General features: G+C 39.5%; 1 protein-coding gene across 1 annotated transcript in view; it reads right to left on the bottom strand.

The window, feature by feature from the left end:
- The window catches only part of LOC128639020 (amyloid beta precursor like protein 2), a 101,241-nt gene that overhangs the window by 58,259 nt on the left and 30,663 nt on the right, over positions 1–12,319 (bottom strand). Inside the window, exon 5 of the mRNA XM_053691160.1 lies at positions 2,457–2,556. Within this exon, the coding sequence (XP_053547135.1) occupies positions 2,457–2,556 (100 nt within the window). The remainder of the gene's footprint in view (positions 1–2,456; positions 2,557–12,319) is intronic.

Genomic DNA, 12,319 nt, shown 5'->3' with positions numbered 1-12,319 from the left:
AGACCCAGGGGGAAGACAACACCCCATGCAGAAGTACAAATCCAAAGAGCAATAGGGCACGCCAGAACCAAGAAGATTCTAAGCCCAACAGGCTATAATACCCACACTTCCATAACCGAGGGGAAAACATCAGGCACAAAGTCACCCGAAGAGCGAGTCAATAAGGCTAGGCCTCAATCTCATCAGAGTACAAACCCAGATGAAAAAACAAGATAATAAACAAACACAAACAGTAATGCAAGCACACAGCACCAAAACGGGACCAGCCAGGCAGACAGGTGCCACGTGACTGAATTTAGGCCTCAAGCCATAAGGAGCTGAACCTCAGCCCTTACTTGCAAGGCTGAGACCCCCCCCCCCCCAGTAAAGTAGAACAAACAGTGGACTAACACGTCCCCTGAACAACTTCCGTAGAAGTAACCAGTGCGATCATGAAATTGCGAATATCGATTCCAGAAGAGAAAATTTCCGAAGGAATATAAAACAAAACACAAGCTTGTAAAATCAAATAAAAGACATCCTAACCGGAGTAAAAAGAAAAGAAAGGCAACCCGTAGGTTAACGCCAAATGACAACAGGCACACCCGCAGGACTAGCCCAACGGAACCCTGCCCGACCAAGCTCAGATAGGAAAAGATACTCAAATCAGATTATAAAAAGATTACTTCATCACCTTAAAATTAATTCTGAGAGCTATTCGGAGAGGATGCCCAGAACCCCTATATCTATAAAGGATGGGATCCTCCAACAATGCCAAAATGTGCAGAACACAAAGGTGCGCCAGTCTGTACCGAAAAGCACAGCACACCTCCACCGGAGCCTCAGGACCAGTCGCTCCCCCGGATAACTGAATGGGCCATCCCATGCCGAGGGAACCCGGGTTGATGGAACACGAACACAATCTTAAGCAGACATCTGGAAGCTGTAGCTGTGCCAATGCCATAAGAATTTGGATACAGAAACGTGCCGCAACCCCTGGAGGGAACAAACCATCCTCCAGGGAAGGATACGCATAATCTGGGTCACCCGCATGTGTAGCCACTGAAAGTGGTAGGGAACTCGCCACTCGAGGGACAGAACCCCCAGAGGCAGATGGCTCAGCGACCCCTTCATTCCTCGGTCCCGAGGAATTGGGCCCACTAGAACAGCCTTCGGAACATAACTGACTCATGAGTCATCTGGGCCGGTTCGTATTCGTCACAATAAGTAGAATCTGAATCAGAGACCACTTGAATCTCAACATCATAACTAGGAATGAATACAAAATGTTTGGACTAAATTAGACAGACAAATCTAAACGGCACCTCACACCCCCCACAATGGCTGGGGCACTCACCACCTCCTAGCACCAGACTCCAGCGGGCCAGAATCTTTCCGTCGCCACACAGTCAGGAATGCAGAACTGTAGAGGCAAAAAAGTGACCACGCCCGGTCACAAGGCAGGCCATACAGTCCCAAAAAAGCGTGCCCGACCGTAAAGGCCATGTCACTACCAAGGCCGTTATGTTCCACAAGGCCTCAAGCCAAAGTAACACTACACATAAGCAGGTCGAATCACATAACAATCATGATTAAAAAAAACCCTGTTCAATAACCCCCCCTTAGGAGATATTAACCCTTGAATCCAAGATACAAAAAGGAGCCTCACTGAGACCCTGATTATAGTTAGTCCCACAAGGTGGTAGCCTCTCGGGACAAACATAAGTAATACAATATATTCATGAGAAAGTAAAATGAAACAATCTTACCGGAATCTATGCCGTGAAACAGGAACACGACCCTTCAAGTGTGACAGATAGTAGCGTTGCTTCTGCCATGGACTTGAGAGAAGAAAGCAGGCAGTGAAACTCGTCAACGCTGATTGCTTGTGGAGCTGTTATGCGAGTCGGGATGGTTTTGCAGAAAGACTCTACCTGCATCTCACTGAGAGGCTGATATGACTATTTAAAAAAAAAACTCCAGTCCCATGCCAAAGAGTACTACGCTCCATAAGAGACTATCGAAAACTTCTGACACATCTCTGCCAACCTCCTGGGAGGAAAGGCAATGAATGACTGGGGGATGAGGGGAGTGGGAGGAGTATTTAAGCCTTTGGCTGGGGTGTCTGCCTCCTCCTGGTGGCCAGGTTCTGAATTCCCAAAAGTAATGAATGCAGCTGTGGACTCTTTCCATTTATGAAGAACACTGCTGATAAAAAATAAAAAAAAATGTATCTCCATTTAAGTCTATGGAAAATTTTTAATTTTACCACCAGTTTCCAAACTTTACCACCTCAATGGAAACTTGTCCGAATTTGGTAATTTGGTTTCTATAGCTCGCTGAGGAAAGAATTTGCTTTATTAAGAGTACTGCAAACTATTTAAGATGTTATCTACTTGATGCCTAGAAAAAAAAGCATTGAAGCTTGTTATATCAGTTAACATACATACCATATACACACAAGCACATACACCAACCTATTTCATCTTGGATTTCATCAGCAACATAAGGGACCTTGTAAAGCAGGGACAAACTCTGGTTCATCCTCTCTTCAATCACATGGAGATGGGTCATTACCTGGAGACAAAGCATCATAAAGGGGCTATTTACTACCCAAAGGACAAGATAATAAGAAAAGCAAACATTGGGACTGTTCTATTTGTAGATATCAAACAGAAAATATGGTACATTATTTTAAATTTCAATATCAATTACCTGTTTTGAATGACACAAAGCCATAATCTATGCTTATGAGTGTTTTTTTATTATACCTGTGAGCAATAAAAAAAAACATTTAGGCTGACAATATAGTTGCCTATAGAAAATCCAAACAGAATAGCAGCAAACCAAATAGTGTTTATTGTTTAACACAACAACAAATGCAGCAACGTTTCGGTATTACTACCTTAGTCATGCTAAAGTGCATACTAACATTAATTCTATTTATACCTATCCACCACTAGGTGGCGCTAAAGGTTCAAATTTATATTAAAGGGACAGTCAACAACAGAATGTTTGTTGTTTTAAAAGATAGATAATCCCTTTATTACCCTTTTCCAAGTTTTGTATAACCAACACAGTTATAATAATACACTCTTTACCTCTGTGATTAACTTGTATCTAAACGTTTTCTGACAGCCCCCTGATCACATGACATTTTATTTATTATCTATTGACTTTTATTTTAGCCAATTAGTGCAGTGTCTGCCACAATTCACGGGCGTGCTCACAATGTTATCTATAGGGTTTACCTGAACTAGCTCGCCCCTGCTGTGAAAAGCAAATACAAAAGCATGTGATTAGAGGCGGCCTTCAAGGGCTTAGCAATTATCATATGAGCCTTCCTAGGTCTAGTTTTCAACTAAGAATACCAAAAGAACAAAGCAAAATTGGTGATAAAAGTAAATTGGAAAGTTGTTTAAAATTACATTCCCTATTTGAAACATGAAAGTTTGTTTTGGACTTGACTGTCCCTTTAACCCTAAATTTACCACAATACAAATTTCTTCAAACTTAGGTTAACATTTTTCACTAAATATATACAATCAGTCATAGAATCCTTAAAAATAATCAAAATACAAAATACAGATATATACAGAAGGAAATTTATAAGAACACAGACATATCCAAATCTCTGTTTAACCTTTTAGGCTCCATTGTATCTAATTTCCAAATCCAGAAACATTCTCGTTGTTTCAATAGGAGCTCCCTATCTCCTGACCTACGTGGCATTAATACTTTTTCAATTATTTGGAACCTCAGCTGTCCTATTACGTGTCCCTTCTCAATAAAATGGTGGGCTACAGGGGCTTGAATATTTTTAGTTCGAATATTACTTTTATGCTCTATTATCCTGTCCTTAATAATCCTAGTTGTTTCGCCAATGTAACTCCGCCCACAGGGACATTTAATTAAATAAATTACAAAGGTTGACTTACATGTATGATATCCTTTAATTTTAAATGCCTTCCCTGTAATTGGATGGAGAAAATTTGGAACTTTGATCATCTTGTTACAACATGAGCAATTTAAACATGGATAGCACCCTTCAGTCTTACAGGAAATATATTGTTGTTTCATTTTAATATTTGAGCCTACATCAGCTTTCACCAATTGCTATCTAAGATTTAAACCTTGCTTGTAGGTAGGCATTGCGTAGTTACCAAATTCTTTAATTTCCGGGTTACATTCTGTTAAAACAGACCAGTGTTTTTTTATAATGCGCTGGATTTGGACAGATTGAGAATTAAATTCTGACACAAGAATCAAACGTTCATCTTTTTTATTCTCCTTTTTCTTAGGACTCAACAGAGTCTCTCTAGGAATAGATAAAGCATGTTTGATTTATGTGTCAATTATTTCAGAGGGGTAACCCCTCTGTAAAAATCTAGATTCCATTTCTTTGAACCTTAATTTTAATAAATTATCAGTGATAATTCTACGTGCTCTTAAAAACTGGCTTCGAGGAAGGGCCTTTAGAAGAGATATTGGATGGGCACTTTCAAAATGTAGCAAACTATTTCTGTCTGTTTCTTTTCTAAACAGATCAATTTATAATTTTTTACCATCTTTAATTACTTTAGTATCTAAAAATGTGATGTCATTTTTACTCCAGGTTAATTTAAATTTAATCTTACCCAAGGCTCCATTTAATTCTGTTACAAATGCAAGTAGGGATCCAACGTCGCCCCACCATATCCCAAAGATATCATCGATATAGCGCCACCAACAGGTGCCATACCAATGAAACTTGGGATTGGTGAAAACAAATTTTTCTTCGAACACATTCATAAAGATGTTAGCATAATTAAGGGCGACGCTGGACCCCATGGCAGTTCCTTGAACCTGCAAAAAGTACTCATCTTCAAATAGAAAAAAATTGCAATACAAAATCAATTCCAACAATTGCAATAGAAAGTGAGTTTGAGCTTTTGAATAATTACCATCCAAACCTAATACCATTTCTACCGCTCCCATTCCACTTTCGTGAGTGATGGAGCTATATAGACTCTCCACGTCTAAACTAAATAGAATATATTTATCAGTAACCATATCCAATGTATCTATTTTTCTGAGAAAATCACTTGTGTCTTTGAGGAAAGAATTTGACATTTCCACATATGGTCTTAATATCCGATCTAGGAAAATAGACACATTAGTAAGAACCGATTTAGTACTTGCAACAATAGGTCGGACTGGGGGGGGCTTGTAAATCTTTATGCACTTTCGGCAAAGTATATAACACTGGAGTGCAAGGATGTTCTACATATAAAAAAATTGTAAAGATCTTTATCAATTAAACCAAATTTACAGGCTTTGACAGATATTACTTAATTCTTTCTGAATTGAAAACACAGGATTACTTGACAGCTTTTTATAAACCTGTGGGGCATTAAGTTGTTGTTTAATCTCTTTAACATAGTAATCTTTATCAAGAGCTATTATAGCTCCGCCTTTATCAGCTCTCTTTAAAATGACATCCCTTCTAGATTTTAAAGATTTAATAACTGCTACATCGTTCTGAGTGAAGCTGCTTTTTAGATTTTTATTATGCTTATTTTTCAACATCTTATGTGATAACATTTCATTTGCAGATAATTTACCTCTAGAAACCTTATCCTGTAACTTAGCAATATCATTTTTTACTAAGCTAATATATGTTTCCACGCTATGGTTATTCTGTGGGGGTATAAATGTACTTTTTTTCTTTAACTCCAATTGCGCCAAATTAAAGGCTACTTTTTCTTTATACACAGTTTCCCCATAGCTAGGATTCCACATAAAACTTTTAAGTCTCAAGTTTCTAAAAAATCTATATAAATCTTTACTGAGTTGAAAGAAATCACAGTCTCTCTTAGGACAAAAAGATAGTCCTTTGTTAAGAATATTCAGCTCATCATTTGAAAGTTCAGCATTAGAAATGTTAATCACCGTGTTTTCAATATCTTTGACTATACCGGATCTATTTTTCCATGGGACTTCAAGCGCATCTCTTACTTCTGTCTGCCCCTGGTCGACCCAGTAGTTGCCTCTGTGGTTTTACTTTTGTTGCCGCGATGTTTACGTCCACCTCTGCGTGGTCGCCTTCTGAGTCCCCCGGGGACACATCGGAGGAACCGGAGCTGCTTCCACTTCTCATGGGCTGACGGTTGCGGCGCCTCTGGAAACCGGAAGTGAATCTGCGTCCTGCTCCTTCCGGGTCATACTTCCATCGGTAGACCCGATTTTGCAGGTAGTAGTTCTCATCTCTAGCGAAATTTGTTCGCTTACGCTCCTCAATCACTTTCTTCAAGTCACACATTTTGGTTTTAACTTCTTTAAGTAATTTAGAGGATTCCTCTGTTGGTAATGTGCCCTTTATTTCGGCTTCCATTACAGCTAGTTTCGCATCTTGATCATTGATCTCTGTATTAAGGCAATCCACGGTTAAAACCATTAAGTCCATAGAACACTTATTTAATATTTGTTCAAATTTCTCACAATAAAGTGTGTTTACTTTCATTAATGTAGGGCGTGTGCTCATTCTAAGTCCTCTTGGGATCCTTTTAACCCTGTGGTATTCTGCCAGGGTGGTTGCATGTAGGTCGTAAGCAACTCTTTTCTTATGAAGATTTTCAAAATCTTTTGTAACTGTTTCAGTTGGAGTAGTTTTCAAAAAATCTCTAGACCCTTTTGTCAAAGTTGTAATGCGGGCAGCTTCTATATCTGTATATGAAAACATTTTCAAAACTTGTTGTGTACCTTCCATTGTTTAAGTTTCAGCAGAAATTCTTCTAAGGGGGTCTAGGTGCAAGGATTACAAGTGGAAACAGAATATCCAAAATACAAAGTCCTTAATCCAGCACACAGCGACCCATTGCACGCCACTCCAGAGCTCCACTCCAGGCTCTGTACAATCAATAGAAAATCCAAACAGAGTAGCAGCAAACCAAAGTGTTTATTGTTTAACACAACAACAAATGCAGTAACGTTTTGGTATTACTACCTTAGTCATGCTAAAGTGCATACTAACTTTGATTCTATTTATACCTATCCACCACTAGGTGGCGCTAAAGGTTCAAATTTATATTAACCCTAAATTTACCACAATACAAATAAGGTTCAAAGAAATGGAATCTAGATTTTTACAGAGGGGTTACCCCTCTGAAATAATTGACACAGAAATCAAACATGCTTTATCTATTCCTAGAATGACTCTGTTGAGTCCTAAGAAAAAGGAGAATAAAAAAGATGAACGTTTGATTTTTGTGTCAGAATTTAATTCTCAATCTGTCCAAATCCAGCACATTATAAAAAAAACACTGGTCTGTTTTAACAGAATGTAACCCGGAAATTAAAGAATTTGGTAACTACCCGATGCCTGCCTACAAGCAAGAATCTTAGACAGCAATTGGTGAAAGCTGATGTAGGCTCAAATATTAAAATGAAACAATATATTTCCTGTAAGACTGAAGGGTGCTATCCATGTTTAAATTGCTCATGTTGTAACAACATGATCAAAGTTCCAAATTTTCTCCATCCAATTACAGGGAAGGCATTTAAAATTAAAGGATATCATACATGTAAGTCAACCTTTGTAATTTATTTAATTAAATGTCCCTGTGGGCGGAGTTACATTGGCAAAACAACTAGGATTATTAAGGACAGGACAATAGAGCATAAAAGAATATTAAAGCCCCTGTAGCCCACCATTTTATTGAGAAGGGACACTCAATAGGACAGCTGAGGTTCCAAATAATTGAAAAAGTATTAATGCCACGTAGGTTAGGAGATAGGGAGCTCCTATTGAAACAACGAGAATGTTTCTGGATTTGGAAATTAGATACAATGGAGCCTAAAAGGTTAAACAGATTTGGATATGTCTGTTCTTATAAATTGCCTTCTGTATAAATCTGTATTTTGATTATTTTTAAGGATTCTATGACTGATTGTATATATTTAGTGAAAAATGTTAACCTAAGTTTGAAGAAATTTGTATTGTGGTAAATTTAGGGTTAATATAAATTTGAACCTTTAGCGCCACCTAGTGGTCGATAGGTATAAATAGAATCAAAGTTAGTATGCACTTTAGCATGACTAAGGTAGTAATACCGAAACGTTGCTGCATTTGTTGTTGTGTTAAACAATAAACACTATTTGGTTTGCTGCTACTCTGTTTGGATTTTCTATTGATTGTACAGAGCCTGGAGTGGAGCTCTGGAGTGGCGTGCAATGGGTCGCTGTGTGCTGGATTAAGGACTTTGAATTTTGAATATAGTTGCCTATACCAGTGATTTTCAACCACTGTGCCGTGGCACACTAGTGTGCCGTGAGAGATCGTCAGGTGTGCCGCTGTGAATTAGTGCTTATCCTACACTGATTGTGAAACTCTTATACTGGTGCCCCCAAGGCTTAGGGACTTTAACAGTAAAATCACTTGGGCCCCAGTAGTTTCTGCTTTTGGGCTCAATACTTATGCACTGCTTGCATGCAACTACTGCATATCACCTAAGAATTTATTTTCATCACTGGTACCCCCCTAACAGCCTCAATACGTGGAACTTTTGATTGTTATTATTGTGCCTCTAGCTTTGGCAATACATTTGTAGTTACTGTCATGCTAATAAAGCTTGAATTGAATAAATTGTGTAAATTGTGTGTGTATGTATATATATATATATATATATATACACACACATATATATATATATATATATATATATATATATATATATACACATATATACACACATATATATACATATATATACATATATACACACACACACACACATATATATATATATACACACACATATATATATATATATACACACACATATATATATATATATATATACACACACACACACACACACATATATATATATATATATATACACACACATATATATATATATATACATACATATATATACACACACTATATATATATATATATATATATATATATATATATATATATATATATATATATATATATATATATATATATATACACACACATATATATACACACATACACTGTATTAGGCTACAATGTGTGATTTTGTAAAAATTTTGGGATGGTGGTGTGCTGTAGGACTTTTTGATGTAAAAAAACGTGCCGTGACCAAAAAAAAAAAAAAAAGGATGAAAATCACTTGCCTGTACCATTTGGACTGCACCAAGAATACATTTACCCTTTCACTTTTACTGTAAAGTATGGTTTGCATTTGGTTTCTACACATTTAGATTTTTATTTCATTTCACTCAAAACAAAAACACAAAACCAACCCTGCTTTGGAGATCACCTGACCTCTGAATAGGACATTCCCCATCAAGAAGCACTTAGCGACATTAAATATTATAGGGGGGGGGGGGGGGACATTATACACTATTTTTCTTTGCATAAATGTTTTTAGATTCATTTATATAGCCCATACAGTTTAAAAAAAATAAAAAAAAAATAAAAAACAGAATTTATGTTTACCTGATAAATTTCTTTCTCCAACGGTGTGTCCGGTCCACGGCGTCATCCTTACTTGTGGGATATTCTCTTCCCCAACAGGAAATGGCAAAGAGCCCAGCAAAGCTGGTCACATGATCCCTCCTAGGCTCCGCCTACCCCAGTCATTCGACCGACGTTAAGGAGGAATAATAGCATAGGAGAAACCATATGGTACCGTGGTGACTGTAGTTAAAGAAAATAAATTATCAGACCTGATTAAAAAACCAGGGCGGGCCGTGGACCGGACACACCGTTGGAGAAAGAAATTTATCAGGTAAACATAAATTCTGTTTTCTCCAACATAGGTGTGTCCGGTCCACGGCGTCATCCTTACTTGTGGGAACCAATACCAAAGCTTTAGGACACGGATGAAGGGAGGGAGCAAATCAGGTCACCTAAATGGAAGGCACCACGGCTTGCAAAACCTTTCTCCCAAAAATAGCCTCAGAAGAAGCAAAAGTATCAAACTTGTAAAATTTGGTAAAAGTGTGCAGTGAAGACCAAGTCGCTGCCCTACATATCTGATCAACAGAAGCCTCGTTCTTGAAGGCCCATGTGGAAGCCACAGCCCTAGTGGAATGAGCTGTGATTCTTTCGGGAGGCTGCCGTCCGGCAGTCTCGTAAGCCAATCTGATGATGCTTTTAATCCAAAAAGAGAGAGAGGTAGAAGTTGCTTTTTGACCTCTCCTTTTACCTGAATAAACAACAAACAAGGAAGATGTTTGTCTAAAATCCTTTGTAGCATCTAAATAGAATTTTAGAGCGCGAACAACATCCAAATTGTGCAACAAGCGTTCCTTCTTTGAAACTGGTTTCGGACACAGAGAAGGTACGATAATCTCCTGGTTAATGTTTTTGTTAGAAACAACTTTTGGAAGAAAACCAGGTTTAGTACGTAAAACCACCTTATCTGCATGGAACACCAGATAAGGAGGAGAACACTGCAGAGCAGATAATTCTGAAACTCTTCTAGCAGAAGAAATTGCAACTAAAAACAAAACTTTCCAAGATAATAACTTAATATCAACGGAATGTAAGGGTTCAAACGGAACCCCCTGAAGAACTGAAAGAACTAAATTGAGACTCCAAGGAGGAGTCAAAGGTTTGTAGACAGGCTTGATTCTAACCAGAGCCTGAACAAAGGCTTGAACATCTGGCACAGCTGCCAGTTTTTTGTGAAGTAACACCGACAAGGCAGAAATCTGTCCCTTCAGGGAACTTGCCGATAATCCTTTTTCCAATCCTTCTTGAAGGAAGGATAGAATCCTAGGAATCTTAACCTTGTCCCAAGGGAATCCTTTAGATTCACACCAACAGATATATTTTTTCCAAATTTTGTGGTAAATCTTTCTAGTTACAGGCTTTCTGGCCTGAACAAGAGTATCGATAACAGAATCTGAGAAACCTCGCTTCGATAAAATCAAGCGTTCAATCTCCAAGCAGTCAGCTGGAGTGAAACCAGATTCGGATGTTCGAACGGACCCTGAACAAGAAGGTCTCGTCTCAAAGGTAGCTTCCAAGGTGGAGCCGATGACATATTCACCAGATCTGCATACCAAGTCCTGCGTGGCCACGCAGGAGCTATCAAGATCACCGACGCCCTCTCCTGATTGATCCTGGCTACCAGCCTGGGGATGAGAGGAAACGGCGGGAACACATAAGCTAGTTTGAAGGTCCAAGGTGCTACTAGTGCATCCACTAGAGCCGCCTTGGGATCCCTGGATCTGGACCCGTAGCAAGGAACTTTGAAGTTCTGACGAGAGGCCATCAGATCCATGTCTGGAATGCCCCATAGTTGAGTGACTTGGGCAAAGATTTCCGGATGGAGTTCCCACTCCCCCGGATGCAATGTCTGACGACTCAGAAAATCCGCTTCCCAATTTTCCACTCCCGGGATGTGGATAGCAGACAGGTGGCAGGAGTGAGACTCCGCCCATAGAATAATCTTGGTCACTTCTTCCATCGCTAGGGAACTCCTTGTTCCCCCCTGATGGTTGATGTACGCAACAGTCGTCATGTTGTCTGATTGAAACCGTATGAACTTGGTCCTCGCTAGCTGAGGCCAAGCCTTGAGAGCATTGAATATCGCTCTCAGTTCCAGAATATTTATCGGTAGAAGAGATTCTTCCCGAGACCAAAGACCCTGAGCTTTCAGGGATCCCCAGACCGCGCCCCAGCCCATCAGACTGGCGTCGGTCGTGACAATGACCCACTCTGGTCTGCGGAATGTCATCCCTCGTGACAGGTTGTCCAGGGACAGCCACCAACGGAGTGAGTCTCTGGTCCTCTGATTTACTTGTATCTTTGGAGACAAGTCTGTATAGTCCCCATTCCACTGACTGAGCATGCACAGTTGTAATGGTCTTAGATGAATGCGCGCAAAAGGAACTATGTCCATTGCCGCTACCATCAACCCGATCACTTCCATGCACTGAGCTACGGAAGGAAGAGGAACGGAATGAAGAATTCGACAAGAGTCCAGAAGTTTTGTCTTTCTGGCCTCTGTTAGAAAAATCCTCATTTCTGAGGAGTCTATAATTGTTCCCAAGAAGGGAACCCTTGTTGACGGGGATAGAGAACTCTTTTCCACGTTCACTTTCCAGCCGTGAGATCTGAGAAAGGCCAGGACGATGTCCGTGTGAGCCTTTGCTCGAGGGAGGGACGACGCTTGAATCAGAATGTCGTCCAGGTAAGGTACTACTGCAATGCCCCTTGGTCTTAGCACCGCTAGAAGGGACCCTAGTACCTTTGTGAAAATCCTTGGAGCAGTGGCTAATCCGAAAGGAAGCGCCACGAACTGGTAATGTTTGTCCAGGAATGCAAACCTTAGGAACCGATGATGTTCCTTGT

This window comes from Bombina bombina, chromosome 8 (genome assembly GCF_027579735.1).
Source record: "Bombina bombina isolate aBomBom1 chromosome 8, aBomBom1.pri, whole genome shotgun sequence".
NCBI classification, from domain to species: Eukaryota; Metazoa; Chordata; class Amphibia; order Anura; family Bombinatoridae; genus Bombina; species Bombina bombina.
This window is presented reverse-complemented; position numbering and strand designations above follow the sequence as displayed.